This window comes from Mobula hypostoma, chromosome 5 (genome assembly GCF_963921235.1).
Source record: "Mobula hypostoma chromosome 5, sMobHyp1.1, whole genome shotgun sequence".
In the NCBI taxonomy this organism is placed as follows: domain Eukaryota; kingdom Metazoa; phylum Chordata; class Chondrichthyes; order Myliobatiformes; family Myliobatidae; genus Mobula; species Mobula hypostoma.
Window position 1 is genome coordinate 73,910,650 of NC_086101.1, and position 23,443 is coordinate 73,934,092.

The 23,443-nt window shown below is 41.0% G+C and overlaps 1 protein-coding gene across 8 annotated transcripts in view; it reads right to left on the reverse strand.

Moving 5' to 3' along the window:
• Positions 1-5,922: 5,922 nt before the first annotated feature.
• The window catches only part of tfcp2l1 (transcription factor CP2-like 1), a 63,815-nt gene continuing 46,294 nt past the window's right edge, over positions 5,923-23,443 (reverse strand). For 6 of the 8 annotated variants that reach the window (XM_063048551.1, XM_063048555.1, XM_063048553.1 and 3 more), the window contains 2 exons: positions 16,828-16,879; positions 5,923-13,264 (listed from right to left, as the gene is read on the reverse strand). In XM_063048551.1, coding sequence (XP_062904621.1) covers positions 13,227-13,264; positions 16,828-16,879 — 90 coding nt within the window. In that variant the 3' untranslated portion in view covers positions 5,923-13,226. The remainder of the gene's footprint in view (positions 13,265-16,827; positions 16,880-23,443) is intronic. The other 2 variants (XM_063048552.1, XM_063048556.1) reach the window with 1 other exon arrangement.

Genomic DNA, 23,443 nt, shown 5'->3' on the forward strand with positions numbered 1-23,443 from the left:
TACAGAAATCAAACTGTCAAACCACACAACTTAGTGTGGACAACTTAACATCCAATCACAATACAGATGTTTTATTACAATGTGCTTAAATAAAAGGCAGCGTCTATCATTCAGGACCCGCTCACCAAGGACAAGCCCAATTCTCATTGCTACCATCAGGGAGGAGGTACAGAAGCCTGAAGGCACACACTCAATAATTCAAGAACAGCTTCCTCCCCTCTGCCATCTGATTCCTAAATGGACATTGACCCCATGAACACCACCTCAGTACTTTTTTTTTGCACTACTTATTTAATTTAACTATTTAATGTATATATGCTTACTCTAATTCACAGTTTTCTTCTCTTCATTATTCTGTATTGCATTGTACTGCTGCCACAAAGACAACAAATTTCACGATATATGCCGATGATATTAAATGTGATTCTGATTCTGATTCTGGTATGTCAGGGACTAGAAATATCCCCAATTACTTTAATTCACGACCCAATATTCACTGTCTTTTGCAGTCTAGCATCTCCCCAGAGAAAATTGTCTTTCGGTGCACTGATGTCCATAGAAATTTGAATTTGGAGATTGCTTCCGCAGACACCATAGGGTGGTATCATGACAAGAAAACAATTATTCCATTGTTAAATGCTAATAATAAAAGCATTTTTAAAAAACATTCTGAGCATCTAACAATAGAATAATTTCTTTCTTCTCATGACACCTCCCTATGATGTCTACAGAAAAAAATTCAAATTCAACTTTATACGAACATGACTGTCTAATACTAGAGGGCACAGATTGAAGGTGAGAGGAGAAAGTTCAAATGAGAAGCTGATTTTTTTAGTAGCGAGATGGGTGCCTGGCAACAGCGACCCGGAGTGGCAGTAGAGGCAGGTACAATGAAAGTGTTCAAAGAGCTCTTTGAGTTCTGCATGAACGTGCAGAGAATGGAGAGGTAATGAGCCCAATGCAGGCAGACATCATTGGTTTAAATAGTTCACACAACATCGCAGGCCGAAGAACATGGTCCTGTGTTCTACTAAATTCTGTAGAGTCATAGAAAAATATAGCACAGATACAGGCCCTTTGGCCCATCTAGTCCATACCAAACCGTTTAAACTGTCTACTCCTATTGACCAAACAATAACCCCCATACCCCTGCCATCCATGAACCTATCTAAACCTCCCTTAAATGCTGAAATTGAGCTTGCATGCACCACTTCCACTGGCAGCTCATTCCACACTCTCACCACCCTCTGAGTGAAGTTTCCCCTCACCCTTAACCCATGACCTCTATCTTCTGTAAAATTATCACCTCACAACCTGCAACAGAATTTCCCAGAAGCTTGTCTAAACTGCTACAACATGAGTGCAGATGAGGTGATATTAAGTGATTTACAGTTGTGTGCAAATGTTGCTGTACAAAATGTCATTAAATAAGGTGTTCGCACTTCATATAAACATGATTATTCTTCCCTCATTTATGTGGGAACAGAGGAGCTGAAGTGGAAAATTCAGACTCTTCCCAGGATGTGTGAAATTTAACAAGATACATAAAGCTTCGCTTTACTTCTCTAATCACGAGCACTTACAGATTAAAATATTCCACTGAGTGTCTTTACCAACACAGAAAGCATCTGTCGTGACTAATTCTGCCTGTTGTATTCATTAGCCAAATAGTTCCAGTGAAGGTTTAGTGATCAGCAGGGAAGCTGACATTGCTGTTTAACCATCTGCTAGCAGAAGACAAGATGTTAACTCAGAAATTTTGCTCAGTGGAAATCTCAGCCAACTGGAAAGGAAGATGCCAGCTGACAATCTTGGCTGCCACCAAGTCAGCTGATCCCAGTTAGGGCACAGTGGACTATGACAATGGCTCAAGATGCACTAACTGCTGATTCTTTTTGTCAGTCAATGGCCATGTTACAAATCTGCATCTCTTAAACACCAGAGATCCTGCAGGTACTGGAAATTATGAACAACACACACGAAATGTTGGGGGAACTCAGCAGATCAGGCAGCATCTATGAAGGGGAATAAACAGTCGATATTTCTGGCTGAGACCTTTCTTCAGGATGGGAAAGGAAGGGAACTAAAGCCAGAATAAGAAGGTGGAGGGAAGGGGGAAGGGGAAAAGAGTGGCAGGTGATGGATGAGATCAAGTGATGGGAAAGGTGGGTTGGAGGGACAATGAAGTAAGAAGCCGGGAGGGGAGAGGTGGAAGAGGTAGAGGGCTGAAGAAAAGGGAAGCTAGAGAAATTGAGGTTGGAAGCTACCCAAATGGAATATGATGTGTTGCTCAAGCAACACACATAAAAGTTGCTGGTGAACGCAGCAGGCCAGGCAGCATCTATTGGAAGAGGTACAGTCGACGTTTTGGTCCGAGACCCTTCGTCAGGACTAACTGAAAGAAGAGCTAGTAAGAGATTTGAAAGTGGGAGGGGGAGGGGGAGGGGGAGATCCGAAATGATAGGAGAAGACAGGAGGGGGAGGGATGGAGCCAAGAGCTGGACAGGTGATTGGCAAAAGGGATATGAGAGGATCATGGGACAGGAGGCCCAGGGAGAAAGAAAAGAGGAGGGGGGGAAACCCCAGAGGATGGGAAAGGGGTATAGTGAGAGGGACAGAGGGAGAAAAAGGAGAGAGAGAAAAAGAATGTGTGTTGCTCCTCCAATCTGAGTTTGGCACTGACTCGGCACCGATTGGTAGACCACTTTCTCAAGCGCCTTCGCTCCATCCACCACAAAAGGCACGACCTCATAGTGGCTAGAAGTGTCAATACAGCTTTCCATTCCCAGTTGACATGTCTGCCCAGGGCCCCTGTACTGCCACGATGAGGTCAAACTCAGGCCTACCACCCCCCCTCCCTTGGTCTCAGCTCATACTTCTCGTCCTCCCTGCACTTCCTTATTCTGGCTATTCCCCCTTCCTTTCCAGTCCTGATGAGGGGTCTTGACCTGAAACATCAACTATTTATTCTCCTTCATAGATGTCTAATTATTAGGAATAATCATTAACCCTATGGGCCCAACCCATTAGATCAGGTGTTTCCAATGGTTTTTATGCCATGGACCCCTTCCATTAACTGAGGGGTCTATGGACCCCAGGATGGAAATCCTTGCATTAGATGACTGTCTTTCTAAGACCCAATAGCGATTCAATGGCTTCAGGTCAGGACCAGAATAAGAGATTACAGTGTACAGATAAGAACATAAATGCAAACAGTGCATTCAAGATTAGAGAAGTGTACTAAATAACATGGACTTGCGTTTTTAGCAAATACAGAAAAAATTTCAATTTTTACTTTATTGAGATACAGCACAGAAGAGATGCTTCTGGCTCAACGAGCCGCACTGCCCAGAAATACCCCAATTTAATCCCAGCCTAATCACGGGACAATTTACAATGGCCAATTAACCTACCAACTGTGGACTGTGGGAGGAGAGCAGAGCACCCGGAGGAAACCGTCACAGGGAGGACGTACAGAATCCTAGCAGGCAGCAGTGGGAATTGAACCCGAGCTACCTGTACTGTCAAGCGCTGTGCGAACCACAATGCTATCAGGCAAAATACTGCAGATGCCAGAAAAATACAAAAAAAATCCAGCATACCAGGTGTCAGATGTCTGAACCAAGCTGATTTAGGAAGTTCAGAGGTATTGTGAGAAAAAGAGGCATTGGAAAAGTATGAGGATATATAGAAGTCAAACAAAAGGAAACCCAAAAATCTCCTCCAGATATCTAAAAGAGTCAATGGAGGAAACAAGAGAAGACTGATAGAGGAGGTTACAAGTGAAGCTAAATGTACCTTATGAATAAATCACCCGGGACATATGAGTCATAACTTGGATTTCTGAGGCAAGTGCAAGTGGAAATTGAGACACTGGTCCTGCTGTAGAGCCAGAGAGCTGACAAACAGTTGATCTTTTACCCTTGTTCAAGTTAGTTATTACATGCCAATCATGAGGTTGAAAAACTTTTAGTGATGATAAACAAAATTAACAGCCGGGGGAAAGATTGCAGACACTGGAAATCCAGAACACACGTTAAAAAACACAAATTCTAGAGAGTCTAGGCAATCAAGCTGCATTTTTGAGCAGGGGAACAGAGTTAGGTATCTTTCACCAGAATTTGTAAAGTAAAAAGACAAACATGTTTAAATTGTAATGTTGGCTTGGGGTTGGTGAGTAGGTGGAGAGAGCGGAGGGAAAGTCTGCGATAGGACGCTGATCAATGCTATCAAGGTGGCAATTACTGCACATATAGAAAATAGCAGTTGAAACAAATTTTACAGCTGATTAACTTTCTTAGTTGTGTGGACATTGAAACATGCAGTGAAATGTGTCATTTATGTCAAATCAAATCTGTTTCTTTGCCCTGTGGGAGGAAACCAGAGCACCCAGAGGAAACACACATGGTCATGGGGAGAACATGCAAACTCATTACAGACAGCAGCGGGAATTAGCTCCCGATCTTACAGCTGATGTTGTAAAGCGAGGCTAAGCTACTGTGCCTCCCAGCCGTGTACCATAACCTGTACCAAGTTGGTGCAGACATAAATGAAAAGGACAGTATCTCTGCATCTGTGAAAAACCCAGCTGTTGAATTCAATATTGAACCTCAAGGATTTAATATACTGAGTTAGCAGTTGAAATACTCCTCATAGTCTGACACTGGCCACACTGAAGTAACTGAAGAGACAAAACTGAGGCCAGAATGGGACAAGGAAATAGATTTAAAGTGATAGGAGTCTGTAAGTTCATGGTTAACCTTACAGATAGGAATGTGGGGTTCTACAATCAGGTAGAAGGTACAGGAGCCTCAGGACTCACACCACCAGGTTCAAGAGCAGTTACTACCCCTCATTCATCAGATTTTTGAACAAAAGGGGATAACTACACCCAGCTTGCCCCATCATTGAAATGTTCCCACAACCAATGATCTCACCTTAAGGACTCTTCATCTCATGCTCTTAATATTTAGTGCTATTTGATTATATTTGTATTTGTAGGTTGTTGTCTTCTGCACTCTACTTGATCTTTCATTGTTCCAGTTATAGTTGCTATTCGATAGATTTGCTGAGCATACCCACAGGAAAATGAATCGCAGGGTTGTATGTGGTGACATATGTGTATTCTGATAATAAAATATATTTTGAGCTTTGAACTCAGTTGGTCGTTCACCTGGAAGGTCTGTCAAAGTGCCTGAATGATGCCAATGAAAGAAGTTAAAGGGCAGGTGTTATATCTAACAGAATGAACAGTTTCTTTTCTCTTTTGCCTGTTATGCTGCTGGCGTTTAGGGCAACAATGAAGGTCCTCCATCTCTGCAAGTATTCCGGACTTCCGTTATCGTGTCAGTAGCTTCAGAGTGAACAAAGGGGAATCAGCTAAACAATTCATCCAGCATTTTCTCTAAAGGAAAAATCATGTTTAATTAACTTGATGGAATTTCTCCAATTGGGTTAGGAAGAGATTAGGATTAAAGAAGGTAAATGTGGCTGATGTGATGCACATGGACTTTCAAAAGGCATTTGATGAAGCTCACATTTTAGAATTGTCACCAAGATTGGAGACCAAGAAATAAAAGGAGTAAAGACAGCAGAGATGGAAAACTGCAAAGTGATGAGCATCAGACTACCTGCAAAAGATTGTTTAACTGGAGAGAAAATGCTGGCACCAGATACAGAAACAACTTGGAGTTAGTACACGGGAACAATTTCCAAACTTCACTAAACTTGGCAATTTCGAGCGAAGGGTAGATCGTTTGGCTTCTCATAGATTATAGCAGATCATTTATTTCAACATCTCTTTCCTGCACAACTTTTTGAATATATTTTATTGACTATAAAATTTTGACCTTTTAAAAGGTAATACAATTTCTGCCCGTTCTTTCTGGAACTAATGTTTAAGCAAATAAACCTCTCCAGAAGTCTTGCTATAAAAAGTATATTTATTTGGGTTTAATTGACAAGGGTACAGACCTGCAGGTAACAAATCTCTTTTTCTCTTGAACAAGTGTACAATCACCAGTGCAAAGATGCATTCATATTTAAAAATGTAACAATATTCATTATTATTGAACCAAATGTTATTAAACAAGCCACCCTCCCCCTTTAGTGTCTATAATCCTGCCAATTATGTATCAGAGTACATTATCCCAGTGACTGCTCCAGTAGCGGCATATCCTTGGAGGCATGTCGAAACTATTCACATTGGTAGCCTCATCCATCATTAAGACAATTACATTATTCAGTGTGCTATGTTTTACTGACACAAAAATAAAAACATTTTTAAAACAGATGAAATAGTGTCACTACTTTAAACTAACACACAAAAACACACATACGCACGCACTCAGCCCTGGATTAAAATAGAAATACTACAAAATGGGAAATTAGCTTGAAGCTTTGCTACAGTAAATTCATTCATAAAAAGGTCATATCCATAAAATCCATGCAGAGCAATGTTATTGCAATGCATGGTCACAGTTAAACAGAATATCAACTCCCACAGGCACCTGTAAATTAGCAACTTACAACAGCACTGTTTACATGGAATTTGAAACACGACCCATTAATTCAGTCAGAAGTCAGTAGATACACTTTGGCTTCAACAGGATCCAAAGGAGATCTTCTGCATCAGGAAACCATTCCATAAATCAACTGACAGTGCACTAGCTGGATGTCTATATGTCCATCCTCAAACTTAATCATTCACGCAACGTCTGTCTGTTCCAAACACTTTCATCATTACCTTTCATTTTTACAGGTTCATGCCAAACTGATTAAGTGTTATATGTAGTCACATGCAATTCATAACTGCGAAACAGAACTCATTCCATGGCTAATATGATTACACGTTCTACAAAGTTCTGTTGAGAGGTCATTGACTTGAAATATCAATGCATCTTCTGTCTCCAAAGATTTTGTATGACTTGCCGAGTACTTCTAGAATTTTGAAGAGTTTTGGACCAAAACACCAACTGTTTATTCATTTCTACAGAGACTGCCTGACCTATTGAGTTCCTCCTGCATTGGTCTGTGTTAGTCTGGATTTGCCCATCTGCAGAATCTCTAGAGGCTGCTTTTGCAACCTCTTTCATGCAAGGCAACACTGAGAAGTTCTTTCAAGAAATTCTGCTGCCAAGTTGAAAAGTAGAAGTTTAAAAAATACATGATCAACTCTTCAGATGTACATATACCATCCATAGTCCTTTGTTTTTACCTCTGTAATATCTGGAGAACATTCAGAGATTAGAGAAACTGGGCTGGATTAATCCAAATCTCCAGAAATTCAACAAACCATCTAAGTCCCATTAGCCAAATTTTTTTTTTAAAAAAGTACCTCAGGTACTATCTGTCAGTTTTAAAAATATGCCTTTTTCTAAAGGAAGCACTTTCTCTATGCTTCATTCCTAGTTCTCCATATCCCAGTCGGGATACTGTGACAAAGCTACAAATCCACAAGACCCAAGGCAAGGGCTGAGAAGAAATAGGTTGGCTGATTTTGCTCCTTAGTAATGAAACATGGAATAAGGAGAGAACTGAAAGCACACATTGGAAAAGCAGGGCTAAAAAGGGATCAATCGTGTTTTTTTTAAACTTCTAGTTTTAATGATGGTAGCAGAATTTCTTAACAGAACTCAGTGTTGGTTTGCATGAAAAAGATTGCAAGAGCAACCTCTAGACCAGCAGTTCCCAGCCTGGGACTTATGGACCCCTCAGTTAATGGAAGGGGCCCGTGGCAGAAAAAAGTTGAGAACCCCTACATTACACACAAGAGATTCTGCAGATGCTGGAAATCCAGAGTGACACACACAAAATGCTGGAGGATCTCAGCAGGCCAGGTAGCATCTATGGAGAGAAATAAGCAGTCAACATTTTAGGCCAAACCCCTTCATCAGGACTGGAAAAGAAGAGGGCAGAAGCCAGAATAAGGAAGGCAAGGGGGTGGAGGACAAGTTGGCAGGTGACAGGTGAGACCAGGTGAAGTGAAGGTGAGTGGGTGGCAGCTGATGAAAGAAGCTGGGGGTTGGGAATATGATAGATGGAAGAGGTAAAGGGCTGAGAAAGAAGGAATCTAATAGGAGAGGACAATGGACCATGGAAGAAAGGTAAGGAGGTGGGGAACCAGAGGGAGAAGAGGGGCAGGTCATGAGGGGAAGAGAAGGAGAAGAGAAGGAGAAGGTACACCACCATAATGGGGAATGGGAAGAGGGGGAAGAAAGATGGGAGTGACTTTCATAAGTTAGACAAATTAATGTTAACGCCATTAGGATATAAGGAATATGGGGTATATTTCCTTTAACTTGAGTATGGCAGTAGGCTGACATGTCGGTATTGGAATGGGGAGTCAGGTTGAAATGGATGGCACCTGGAAATCCTGCTGTTGCAGTCGACAGAGCGAAGCTGTTCAGCAAAGTAGTCCCCTAACCTATGTCAGGTCTCACTGATGTAGAGGAATCTGCACCAGGAATACTGGACAAGGTAGATGATCTCAACGGGCAGGTGTAGCACTTGTGCTACCTGCAGGGATAAGTACCAGTAGGGAGATCAGTGCGGAACAATGAGTGGCCAGAGTCACATAGAGAGTGATCCCTACAGAAAGTGTAACGAAATGGTGGGGCACAAAGAAGGGAAAGATGTGCCTAGTAGTTAGGTCCCATTGCAGATAAGACGATAAGATATCGGAGCAGAATTAGGTCACTTGGCCCATCGAGTCTGCTGCACTATTTCATCATGGCTGATCCAATTTCCTCTCAACCTCAATTTTCTGCCTTCTCCCTGTATCCTTTCATGCTCAAACCAATCAAGAATTTAACAACATCTGCCTTAAATATACGTAAAGACTTGGCCTCCACAGCTGCCTGTGGCCAAGGAATCCATAGATTTACCACCCTTTAGCTACAGAAATTCCTCCTCATTTCCATTCTAAAAGGATGACACTCCTTTCTGAAGCTGTGTCCTCTGGTCTTAGATTCTCCCACCATAACGAATATCCTCTCCACATCCACTCTATCAAGGCCTTTCACCATTCAATAATTTTCAATGAGGTCACCACTCATTCTTCTGAGTTCAAGTGAATACAGGTCCAGAGCCATCAAATGCACTTCATCTGACAAGCTATTCAAACCTGAAATCATTTTCAGGAACTTTCTTTGAACCCTCTCCAGTTTCAACACTTTCTTTCTATAATAAGACACCCAAGCCTGCTCACAATATTCCAAGTGAGGCCTCATCAATGCTTTATAAAGTTTCAACATTACATCCTTGCTTTTATATTCTAGTCCTCTTGAAATGAATGCTAACATTGCATTTGCCCTCCTCACCACAGACTCAACCTGCAAATTAACCTTTAGAGAATCCTGCACAAGAACTCCCAAGTCTCCTTGCTTCTCAGTGTTTTTGTATTTTAATCCATTTAGAAAATAGGCAACCTTTTCATTTCTTCTACCAAAGTGCTTGGCCATACACTTCCCAACACTGTATTCTATCTGCCATTTCTTTTTCCATTATCCTAATCTGTCTGAGCCCTTCTGTAGCCTCTATACTTCCTCAAAACTACCTGCCCCTCCAACTATTTTCATATTGTCTACAAACTTTACAACAAAGCCATAAATTCCATCACGCAAATCATTGACATACAAGGTACAAAGAATCAGTCCCAACATAGACCCCTGTAGAATTCCACTTGTCACCGGCAACCAGTCAGAAAAGGCTCCCTTTATTACCACTCTTTTCCTCCTGCCAATCAGCCACTGTATTATCCATACTAGAATCTTTCCTGTAATACCAAGGGCCTTTAGTTTCTTAAGCAGCCTCATGTGTGCTGTTTTGTCAAAGGCCTTCTGAAAATCCAAGTACGCCACATCAATCGATTCTCTTTTGTCTATCCTGCTTGTTTTTGTCAGGCAAGTTTTCTTCCTTGAGGAAGCTATGCTGACTATGATCCATTTTGTCACGTGTCTCCAAGTACCCTGCAACCTCATCCTTACTAATCAACTCTGACATCTTCCCAACCACTGAGGTCAGACTAACTGGCTGATAGCTTCTTTTCTTCTGCCTCTCTCCCTTCTTGAAGTGTGGACTGACATTTGGAATTTTCCAGTCTTCCAGAACCATTCCAGCGTCTAGCGATTCTTCAAAGATCATTATTAATGCCTCCATGATCTCTTCAGCCTCCTCTTCCAGAACTCTGGGGTGAACACCACCTGGTCCAGGTGACATATTTACCTTTCAGTTTCCCAAGAACCTTCTATTTATGGTACCTTCACACACTTTAATGCCCCCTGACACCTGGAACTTCCATCATACTGTTAATGTCTTCCACAGTGAACACTGATGTAAAATGCTTATTCAGTTCATCCGACATTTCCTTGTCCCCAATTACTACCTCTCCAGCATCATTTTCCAGCAGTTTGATATTCACTCTCACCTCTCTTTTACACTTTGTGCATCTGAAGAAACTTTTGGTAGCCCCTTTAATATTATTGGCTTGCTTACTTTCATATTCCATCTTTACCTTCTTATTGACTTTTTAATTGCCTGCTGTTGGTTTTTAAAAGCATCCCAATCCTCGAACTTCCCACTAATCTTTGCTTTATTATATGCCCTCTCTTTGGCTTTAATAATGGCCTTGACTTCTCTTGTTAGCTATGGTTCTGTCATCTTTCCTTTAAGAATACTCCTTCCTCTCGGGGTGGGGGGGAATGGTGTCTGTGTCTGTGTCTTCCCAATTGCTTTCAGAAATTCCAGCCATTGCTGCTTGCTGCTCTGCTGCCACCCCTGCAAGTATTCTTTTCCCAATCAATTCTGGCCAACTCCTCTCGTCCTTCTGTAATTCCCTTTACTCCACTATAATACTGATATACCTGACTTTAGCTTCTCCTTCTCAAATTTCAGCATGAATTTGATCATATTATAATCACTTTTCCCCTAAGGGTTCTTTTACCTTAAGCTCTCTAATTATTTCTGGTTCATTGCACAACACGTGGCAGAGGCTATAGAGAATGATTTGCTGGATACAGAGGCTTGTGGCCAAGAACAAGGACAAGGAGAATTCTATTCCTGTTATGACAGTGGGAAGAGGGAGTGAGAGTAGGTATGGGGGAAATGGAGGATATATGGGTGAGGGCGACATTGATGATAGTGGAAGGGAAAACCTGCTTTTTTTTTTTAAATGAAAGGGAATCCCAGAGATTCTGAAATGTAAATCATCGTTGAGAGGCAGAAGAACTGTGAAAAAGGAATAGCATTTTTACAAGTGACAGGGTGGGAAGAGGACCAGTCCAGACAGCTGTGAGACTCAGTGGTTTGTAAAAGATGTTAGTGTATAATCTGTTTCCAGAGATGGAGACAGATCAAGAAAGGAGAGTAAATTTGAGGGCAGGGTGGAAGTTACAGGCAAAGGAAGCAGCACCAATGTATCATCAGTATAGTGCAGGAAGAGTTGGGAGCATTACCACTGTAGGCTTGGAACATGGACTGTTCCAGAAAGTTGGTGTAAAGGTAGATGGAGCTGGGAGCCATAGAGTTCCCATGGCTACAGCTTTGGTTTGGAGAAAGTGGGAGGAGTTGAATGAGAAATTGTTGAGGGTGAGAATAAATTCTGCCAGACTGAGACGTATGGTGTTGGAGGGGAACTGGTTATGTCTTTTGTCCAGAAGGAAGTGAAGAGCCTCAAGGCCTTCCTGAACAACTTCTATGTGCCTTGGAAAATAATGTATATTTGTGTAAACATTGTAGACAAGTGTATTATTAAAGTATACATTATGTAGAAATTTAAGGAAATATTACATCACTGAAAGATAATAATTAGCAAACTGTATGACCTTTTGCATTCTGAACAATTGTACAAATGAATTTCTTTAAGCAATAGAAGTATTCAAATTAGAATTTGCTTTGTGAACAGAAAAGAGGTCTAGTGGTCCTCTAGTATGATAAGATGGACTCTTGTTCTCAGAATCTACTTCTTTATGACCTTGTACCTTATTGTTTACCTGCACTGCACTTTCTCTGTAGATGTTACACTTTACTCTGCATTGTTATTGTTTTCCCTTGTTCTACCTCAGTACACTCTGTAATAGCCAAAGATTTGTACAACATGTAAGCAGCAATGATCTGATCTGTAAGAACAGTATGCAAGAGAAGCTTTTCACTGTATCTCAGTACGTGACAATAATAAACCAATTTAAATTTTACATTGATGCACACAATCATATCAATGAAATACTTATAAACTCATATTTATTTAGTGTTTACAATGTCACAAATGTTTTTATCTCATATCCAGTCATCATTTGGTTAATTCAGTAGAAAACAAAATTAGGTTCTTAAGCATACATTCACCAAATTCAGTAAAGAAAAAAATACATTCTATAGCTGTTCCAAAAATTACTGAAGGGTAAATTTAATGTCATGGTGTGCACCTAGACTCCCATCTGCTCAAATGTGACACCACAGAGCAAACTGTATTTTAACTATCTGAACACTAACATCCAATTGGAAAATGCTCATAACCACAAGCTTTAGAAAACTAGAAGTTCAGTGCACTGTCACCGGTCTCTTCCTATACGAATGGAAACAGACAGAAATGCCCTGCATAATGAAAATAAACAGGTGGTTAAAAATGCCTCGGCCCCATAAACTGACACAGAGTCTGAACATTGCAGAATGCGATGGTTAACTTGTGGGCATTATCATCACAAGAAATCAATCTATTTAATCCCCAGAACACAAAATGCTACAGTATTGCAGTCCAGAGCAGCAAAATGACCTCATCGTCACTGGCTATCCAAGAAGTCAATGTCCATTACTGTATTATTACATCTATTATTAAATGGGGTTTTGGGATGACAGCAATTATTTTTGAGCATTATTTCCATCATTTTTTTTTACTTTTCTTGAGATCTGCAAACACTACTATTAATCCCAAAACCCAAAGGGAGTGGGGAAAGGTGGTTATTGAGCCCAACAGTAAAAACCAGAAACAAAATCACTAAAATTATACCATGTAAGATAGCTGATATAACATGAAGCAGAGCTTTCTTGCCTAGTCCTCAGTGAAAAAAATATTTTATGCCCTGAGGATTTCGGACCACCTCAGTTTTGGTAGTATAACCAATTCTTTTTCTTTGGCCTGTTTTCTGGGTAGTTCTCCATGTTTAACAAAAGGATGTCCAAACAATGTGTAATCTGAATCTGCCTCCTGGTATTTGAGGGATTGTCCACCCTATTCACTTTAAGATGATGTGGTATCCATCACTTTGCTCAGCTGTGAAGAATACAAGGTTTATTAATAATAAAATAGTGAACTCCAGTTGGCATAGAAGAAACATTTTTAACCATTTTCAATTTACAACATCACTCTCTCAAGGGATCATCTGTAGGGTACAAGCTTAATAGCAGAATTCTTAGCAGAGTGGAGGAACGAAAGGATCTTGGGCTCCACGTTCATAGAGCTCTCAAAGTTGCCACGCAAGTTGATAGGATAGTTGAGAAGGCATATGAAGTGTTGGCCCTCATTAGTACGGGGACTGAGTTCAGGAGGTGTGAGACAATGTTGGAGCTCTATAAAAGTCACAACATTTGGCGTTCAGTTTTGGTCACCGCATTATTGAAAGGATGTGGAAGCTTTAGAGAGGGTGCAGAGGCAAGTTACTAGGATGTTGCCTTGATTAGAGAGCATGTCTTATGAGGATAGGTTAAGCAAGCTGGAGATGGATGGAGGTCTACAAGAAGATTAGAGGCAGGGGTCGAGTGGATAGCCAGAGACTTTTTCCCCAAAGCAGAAATGGCTAATACAATAGGCATAATTTTAAAGTGAATGGAGGAAAGTATAGGGGAGAATATCAGAAGTAGGATTTTTATTACACACAGAGTGTTAGGTTTGTGGAATGTACTACGGGGAGGGGGTGGTGGCAGAGGCCAAAAGATTAGGGTTATTTCAGAGACTCTTAAGCATATGAATGGAGGGCTATGTGGGAGGGAAGGGTTAGGTTGATCTTAGAGTAGGTTAACAGGTTTGCTCAATATCATGGGCCGAAGGATCTGTACTGTGTTGTAATGTTCTACATTCTATATCACATTCCCCAATTAGTGAAACACATTATGTGGGAGTTGTGTTCCTAGAAAACAGTTCCTATCACGATTTGCCATAATGAAAAGCAACATTCATCTATGCATGCATCAAGAAATGCAAGTCAAAAAATAGTGTTGATTTATTTACTCTCTTTAACACAAATTCCATGCAAAAACTCATTTCAGGGAGGTTGCACCCCCGCCCCCCCGCAACCCCATATCACCTCCCCACCCCTGGTCGACCTCCAAGGGTGTATGTAATACTTTGTTTAGTGATTTTTGTCTAATCTGTAAACCAAGTTGGGTATATGCAGAAAATGTGACATTAAAATATGTACTTATATTATCATGGAGTTGTTTTTTTTATTCTATTACAACGTTAAGTCTACAGGGAGTTTGGTGTCATCACGTAGGACATCAATAGAGTAGCTCCTTAGCAGCTAGCCAGCTAGTTTAAATAACGTTAGCTATGCTAATGAACAAATGACACCTGTTAAACTCACCTCAACATGTCTTTTACATTTTAACCCACCATGGACAATAGAAAAAACTGTTACAAACAGTGCAGCAAGCAACACTGTCATTATTTTTGAGGTTGACTGTAAAGCCCGCCCACAGAGAAAACTGATTGGTCTCTCTTCATGCTAAGTAGACCTATCAGGATGCGCACTCTCACTCTCAAAAAAAATCGATTTCCAGGATATTGTATATAATTTCCACGCGTCAGGGAGCCGCTATCAATATGTGGGAGACTCCCAGAAAGGGTGTAACTGACATACAAATGGCCACAAACATGAAGAAATCTGTAGATGCTGGAAATTCAAGCAACACACACAAAATGCTGGTGAACGCAGCAGGCCAGGCAGCATCTATAGGAAGAGGTACAGTCAATGTTTTGGGCTGAGACCCTTTGTCAGGACTAAATGAAAGAAGAGATAGTAAGAGATTTGAAAGAGGGAGCGGGAGGGGGAGATCCGAAATGATAGGAGAAGACAGGAGGGTGAGGGATGGAGTTAAGAGCTGGAAAGTTGATTGGCAAAAGGGATACAAGGCTGGAGAAGGGAGAGGATCATGGGATGGGAGGCCTAGGGAGAAAGAAAGGGGGAGGGGAGCATCAGAGGAAGATATAGTGAGAGGGACAGAGGGAGAAAAAGAGGGAGAAAGAAAGGGGGGAAATAAATAAATAAGGGATGGGGTAAGATGGGGAGGAGGGGCATTAATGGACGTTCTCCAGCCTTGTATCTTCTTGCCAATCAACTTTCCAACTCTTAGCTCCATCCCCTCCCCAATATCTTACTATCTCTTCTTTCAGTTAGTCCTGTCGAATGGTCTCGGCCCAAAACGTCAATTGTACCTCTTCCTATAGATGCTGCCTGGCCTGCTGCATTCCACCAGCATTTTGTGTGTGTTAGAAATGGCCATAATGCAGAAGTCACCAAAACACCTCTGTTCCTGCTCTGCCCAACAACTACATTCTAATATTTTGCTCAGCTGATCGAGTGACCAGGAAATTCTTCAATTAAACAGCAGTGAGAAATTATATCATGTCATATATTAGCATGCAATTTGATTCCTTAGCTATAAGGAAGCAGTCAGAGCATTATAATTCATATCACAATTACTGGTTGGTGAGTGAGAGAAGGTTAAGATGGAGCTTCCCATTTTTGACCAGTAGATATAGGAGCAGAATTAGGCAATTTGGCACATTGAGTCTGCTCTGCCATTTCATTTTCCCCCTCAGCCCCAATCTCCTGCCCTCTCCCTTTATCCCTTCATGCCTTGACTAATCAAGAACCTATCAACCTCTGCCTTAAATATACCCATTGACTTGGCCTCCATGGCCACCTGTGGCAACGAATTCCACAGATTCACCACTCTCTAGCTAACGAAATTCCTCCTCATCTCCATTCTAAAAGGATGCCCCTCTATTCTGAGGTTGTGTCCTCTTGTCTTAGACTTGTCAACCATATGAAACATCCTCTCCACATCCACTCTATCGAGGCCTTTCAACATTCGATAGGTTTCAATGAGGTTGCCCCTCATTCTTCTGAATTCCAGTGAGTATACACCCAGACCCAAACGCTCTTCCCATGACGAGCCTTTCAATCCTGGAATCATTTTCGCGAACCTCCTTTGAACTCTCTCCAATGTCAGCAATTCCTTTCTTTGATAACGAGCCCAAAACTGCTCACAATACTCCAGGTGAGGCCTCACCAGTTCTTTGTAAAGCCTCAACATTACATCCTTGCTTTTATATTCAAGTTCTCTTGAAATGAATGCTAACATTGCATTTGCCTTCTTCACAACAGACTCTACCTACAAATTTACCTTTTAGGGAATCCTGCACAAGGACTCCTAAGTCTCTTTGCACCTCAGACTTTTGAATTTTAATCTTAGCATTTGGATAATCTTTGGTTAAGCATATTTTCATTGATTTATTTAGTTAGAGGTACAGCGCAGAATTGGCACTTCTGGCCCTTCGAGCCATCCGACCGGCAAACCCAGATTTAACCCTAACCTAATGACAGGACAATTTTCAATGACCAATTAACCTACCCAGTACGTCCTTGGACTGTGGGAGGAAACCATAAAAATCAGTGTGGGAGGAAGTTCCAATGCACCGGAGGCATTCCTGGGTTTAGAAAGCGCTGTTGGAACAGGGCCTGTGTGAAACTAGAGCACATCGTGTTTGCAATAATCTGCCAGTGACGTAGGGCAGGGTTAACCACAAATGTAACAAGCTAAAGTAAATCGTACCTTTCAAGATGCAGACGACAAAGCAAATCTCATTGCAGAAATTTTTAACCATCTGGAAATAAAAGGATGTGTATTAGTCTGAGTTATTAAGAGCATCTATTCCAGAAGCCCTATAATGGACATACTGTATCTACTGACACTAGGAAAAGGAAGCACTTCTTTTGTAAAAAAAAAAGACATCTGTTTCACCTATATTAAATCACCGATGCTACAGATGCCATCATAATGACCTCATAGTAGGATTGTTCTAGACCCAGTGCCCACAACAATACTAGAGAATGAATTTGAAGCCACCATACTTTTAATTCATGGAGCTACTTAGACTGTTTGCGTCTCCTGTCAGATTAAGCATTATCATTATCAGTGACAAAATACCAACAGTACACTTATGCAAGGTACACTCTTATGCAAAATAAGTGCTTGAACATTGAAGAAAGTTCTTGGAATTGGAAATATGGTGGCAATACAAAGTTCCTCGGTAGCAGTACCGAAATTAGATATATTACAATTACATCAACCTTTAGCTGTACCCTGCATCATCCTAAAACCCTGATAAGGAAGGCACTGCCAGCTGCAGTGTTGGGCTATACAGACCAGTCGGTTCCAGAGTCAAGCCGTATATAATGCAGTTTGCTGATCTTAACTTGGCCTCAGCTGGTTCCCAATGCTCTTTTAGCCTTGTGGGAAAGGGAGGGAAGAAGAAAGGGAGAGAGAGAGAAAGAAAGAAAGAAAAAAAAACAGGCAACATTCCTCTTTCTGATCAACTCAAAGTCCTTCTATAAAGTAAGTTTGTGAATACCAAGAATTACTAAATAGATTACTCTCAATAAAAATATATCAACCGATCCACTATCCTACAACACCCTCACCGGTAGCTTTCCAAAAATTAGAATGATAAGCTCATTAAAAACGAACAGCAGATTTCCAGCAGGACATGATTTTATTCCTGGTGTTCTCAGAGTTTAACACACATACTTTTTGCTCCTTTGCGTACAGCAGTTCAAGCTAAAAATGAGAAACCTGACGATGAAACGCAGAGAGGAATGGAAATAAGATGCAACTTGAATTTATATTAATACCATCCAAAATTGTAACATTAAAAGAATTTCAAAAAGCGAGAGCATTTGTTCCCTAGGAATAGCTCTCAGAATTACTGAAATTGAACCCTAATTACTGACTTGCAAGCAACACCGCACTGGGACAATTCTTGCTAAACTAACCATTCAGCCAAGTCTGCTGATGTAGATGTGAAATCTTTATGGGGAAAGATGGTCAGGATTTCTGGATTCCAGGATTCTATTGTGAGAAGTTACACAAACTGCTAACTAGAGTGGTACTGGCCATCAGAAATTATCCAGTGGAAATCTGAATAGCGGTCCCCCACTGCACAACACAGTTCCATTCTTGCCAATTGTTTCTAACTTCAATAGTTCACAAGATCAAAACGCAGTTACAGACCCAACTCCCACAGCGCAGAAGGTAGCTCCCGCCTCGCAGAATCCCGCCAGTCTCCCAAACGCTCATCTGCATGCATGGGATGGTACATAGGTGGGTCAATTTTAAGCGTATGCAGAGCCCTTAGTATTATCAAGGATCCCACCCATCCATCCAGCATCCTCTTTGACTTTCTACCATCAGGCAGGAGACTCCGGGGCATAAAGACAAGAATGGTCAGGATGAGAAACAGTTTCTCCCCTCAGGTCATGAGGCTTCTGAACTCCCAGCCACATTGCATTCCAGGTGTCACCTGTGTACCTTACTCTAGTTAATTTACGCACTTAACTTTATTTATTTACATGTAATTCATTTTGTAGATTTTATTCTCACTTTCCTAAATTATTATGTGTTACTTGTGTGTTCTGTGTATGGCTGTGCTTTACACCCTGGTTTGGAGAAGTGTCTCATTTGACAGCATACATGTATATAGTTAAATGGCAATACACTTGACTTTCCTTCAACAATGCATATCCGTTGATTCACTATATGTCCAATATATCAATGTCATTTCAAACATACTCAGCAGTTACATCTCCACGACCCTCCAGGATAGAGAATCCAAAAAATCCACCACTCCCTGGGTGGGGAAACTTCTTCTCAACATCGTCCTTGATAGATATTTGTGACCACTGGTTCGAGACATCATTGGAAGGGGAATATAATTTCAGGAAGACTCCAGTCTCCAACAATGTTCACTGGTTGTGTTGTGTTTTTATTTTATTTTATTTAGAGTTACAGAGTGGAATAGGTCTTCAGACCCTTCGAGCCACACTGCCCAGTAACACCTAATTTAACCCTAGCTAAATCATAGGACAATTTACAATGACCAGTTAACCTACTACATCTTCGGACTGTGGGGAGTAAACCGGAGCACCCAGAAAAAACCAGCACGTTCTACAGAGACTCCTTACAGATGACATCAGAATTGAACAACAAACTCCAAAGCTCTGAGCTCTAATAATGCCGCGCTAACCACTACGCTAGTGTGGCACGTATATCACCACCAGTTCCGGTAGAAACACCATTTTCAATAAACCTCACTCGCTGGGGCATGTGTGTACACTCCTAAATCCATCAACACATCAATACCACTGCTACTAGTGTTTGGAATGTGGGGATGAAGCTGTGGAGGAATAGATTAGAGTAGGGGTTCCCAACTTGTATCCATGGACCCCTCGGTTGGGGTCCATGGCATATAAATGTTTGGGAACTCCTTGACTAGAGAAGGCTACATTCTGGTTTCCAAATCCTGAGGGTCCAAGTTAAAGCCATTAGTCCTGAAAAATACAGCACCGACTTCTACAATGCAAACTGCCTTTGTTGGCTGTAACACAGACAGACATTCATAAATGAGGTAACATGCAAATGGAGTTCAGGTAAAAGGAATGCATACTCTATAATGGGATTACAGACAGTTCCCAACATGTGCAACCTTCTAGATTTAAGGGAAATGAACTAATTTGCAAAAATAAAGCTGAGGCCCTGTCGCGCTGTTGGTGCGCTCAACACAACCAAATGTTTGGTTATGATATACTGCATCTTCGTCACATCATTTCAACCTTCCTGCACCTGGCCAAATATCCAGCAGATGCAAGTCAGAGGTGGTGTGACAGGTTCTTGTGATGAGCCACAACCCATGCTCTGGCTGCTGGAATACCAAACATAGTGCAGTCACCTACCAACATTCAATTGAATTAGCTTCAGAGTATGAAAATAACACAAGGCATACATAACCGGAAGCCAATACTCACATCACATAGAGTTCTGATGAACAATGAAATTCCGTATTTGACTACAAAATGCTTTTTGGATTGACTACAAAACTTGCTTAGCATTTCATTTTAGATCATGTTTTAATGAACATGTTTTCGTGCCCTGTCACATGAGAAATTAAAGTGCATAATAGCAATACTGACAAAAAGGATCCCAATCCTGGAAGCACCAAGGGGAAAATAGTTGTAGCTATAAATCCACTGTAATCATTAGCCTTGAATTAGAGACTGTATTCTTATCTTGGGGTCAGAATTTCAGGTGTTGATAGAAAAGCAAACATCTGCAGAAGCTGGGGGGGGGGAAGAGGGCATCAAATATTACAACAGAATCTAGACCAACATTCCACAGGTGCTGAGGTTTTGTACTGACAGAAATGCCATCTTTTGGATGGAATATTAAGCTAAGACACCTTTTGTTCTCTCGGGCACAGCAGTACCCCCACTTCCTTAGGAGATAGAGGCAAGCAAGACTCCCCACCACCACACCCCAAGATCACTGTGTTTTACAGCAGCAGCATCAAGAGTCCTGACAAGCTGCATTTCCATCCAGTACTGGAGCAGCAGAGCATCAGACTGACAGTCCGATCTGAGAAGGTGATAGGGCTCTCCCTACCATCTACTGAGGACATTTATCAAGAGCACCATGTATGCAAGGCCCTTAATATTATTAAGGATCCCATCCATCCATCCAGCATCCTCTTTAGTTTTCTACCATCAGGCAGGAGGCTCTGATGCATAAAGACAAGAACGGTCAGGATGGGAAGCAGTTTCTTCCCTCAGGTCATTAGGCTTCTGAACTCCCTGCCACATTGCGTTCAAAGTGTCACCAGATAATCTGCTCCATACCTTACGATATTTAATTTATGAACTTTAGTTTGCTTATTTATGCAAAATTCATCTGTAGCTTTTATTCTTACTTTCCTAAGTTATTGTGTGTTATGTGTACTATAGAGTTTTACACCCTGGTTCAGAGAAACCTTGCCTCGTTCGGTGGTATCATGAATATGGTTAAATGACAATAAAGTTGACTTGACTAAACAAAAGTAGAAGATCAAATAGCTCTACTTGAAGAGGGGAAGGTTGTACTACATCCTATCCATCACTTACTCTTCAAACAACACCACTAATGTAATACTAAACATTTATCATGTCACTGGTAGCTATGAACTAACCTATCGTCACACTTATTTCTGTTACAATATTATACCTCAACTTCACTGACTTTCATAATGAAAACCATTGTATCAAAGGAATCAATTCTAGCAATGTTATTTGTGGAGTCAGATCTTGTACTGTATATACAGTAGAACTGGTCCACAATTGCTATCCAGCATTGCTATCACACAGTATTCTTCACTCAGCAAATTAAAGACAGCCACACAGAACCTCAAAAGGACAGTTGGTCCCAGCAAGCAATCAACACACGTGTGCATTACATATATTAAGCTACATGTGTCAGTCAAGGGTCACCTCCTCTCAACAGTTCATCTTCCTGCATCTACTCAGCATCCAGCCAGAATGGCTTCTCCTACTACAGAGCACTCCAGAACTGATTTTCAAACTGGCACCATTTTTTGGTAACACAGAAGCCATGATTCATTGGTACTCTACCATGGACTTCCATTAAATGCCCAACATGGACTTAGCAGCCATTAAATTGGATCACAGAACACCAAAGGACACAATTTATTTATTGAGACAGAGCGTGAAACACGTCCTTCCAGCCCTGCAAGCTGTGCTGTTCAGCAGCCCCCAACTTAACCCTAGCCTAATCACGGGTCAATTGACAGTGACCAATTAATCTAACAACCAGTACGTCTTTGGACTGTGGGAGGAAACTGGAGCACCCAGAGGAAACCCACATAGTCCTGGGCAGAACGTACAAACTCCTTACGGGCAGTGGTGGGAATTGAACCTGGGTCGCTGGAACGGTAAAGCGTTGTGTTAACCACTATGCTACCGTGCAATCCAGAGAAAAGGACTATACTAATCTAGTGATTCATATTATGTAATAGATCAAAGATGCAATCTCTGCATGCTGATGTCAGTGCAACAGGCTTGCAAAGTTCTTATTTGAGGAGGTGCTGTTAGGATTTGTAAATCTGAATGTTAAAACAAACCTACTGCAAGATTTTTCAAAAATTGATAAAACCTTCTAAAAATTGTTAATGTCCTAAAAGCATTAATCACAAAAAGATAAACACTGCAAATTATTCGGTCAAGATGACAGCCAAAAATGCAATATAGATACCAAAAACTAAGTTCCTCCAAAAGCCACTGCCCACTGGTTGTGAAATCAGGCTAATGGTTCTCACCACCCAGGAGGTTTGTAAACCATATTGCTCGGCACCTCATACACTGTGACATTGCAGAAACTCACCCACAGCCTCTGATGACGTTGGTCTGTGCTCCCTTCTGCAGCCCTATTCTGAATGATATTTTTGAAGCAGTGAACATTTTTTTTGATCCTAGATAAGTACACTTGGCCCTAATTTTGCTTTTTGTTTAAAGTAAAGGGATTAAATTAGGCCAATGAGAAAAGGATGTGGACAACAAGGAAACAGCCAGCTCACTCTACTCAGTACGAATGTGAAGCATTTCCCCACATACAACACAAAATTCCTACCCAAAAGCTAATGCACACTGCAATTTTGTAAATGCGAAATGAGGTACAAAATATATTCATTTTTATAAACTTATTTTTGTTCATTTCCTATGATTTATCCATTGCTTCACCAGAGGCATTATAAACTAGGAGGCAAGGCAATATGTTAATATATGACCATTGCATTTAATTTAACATCCCTCTGAAAACCCATGCTCCAGTATAATTGACACTGTAGAGCAACTTGACATTATTTGTGCCAACAGTGGATCCTTGATGCAACCACTTGAAGCAAACCTGAACCAACGGCCTTAAAGAGCATTCCATGCTTCATGCAGACATCATAAATGAACTGTTTCCATTTCAAGAAGTTAACCACCATCATTCACTTTAGACAAACCATAATCAATCATTAGTGCCCCAATATCAGAAATAAACAGCTATAGCTACAGGAGTACGCATATAAATCTTAGTTTACCTGCCCCAGTATTAAGGTGTATAATTAACATGTTTCCTTCAACGAGGTCCAACTAATATTTAATTATTCATTACCATGATCATGCAACTTTCAATGTTGCAAAAAATGATTGCGTTACTATTTTTTTTTAACTGCAGATTGATTGTTATCCATCAGACTACCATGTAAGCTCTACTATGGGTCAAGGTTATCTGCAGGTGATTTCTTGTTTTAAATATAAGAGGTGAATGAAAAAGGCCAACTCCATTGTTCAAGACACCACAG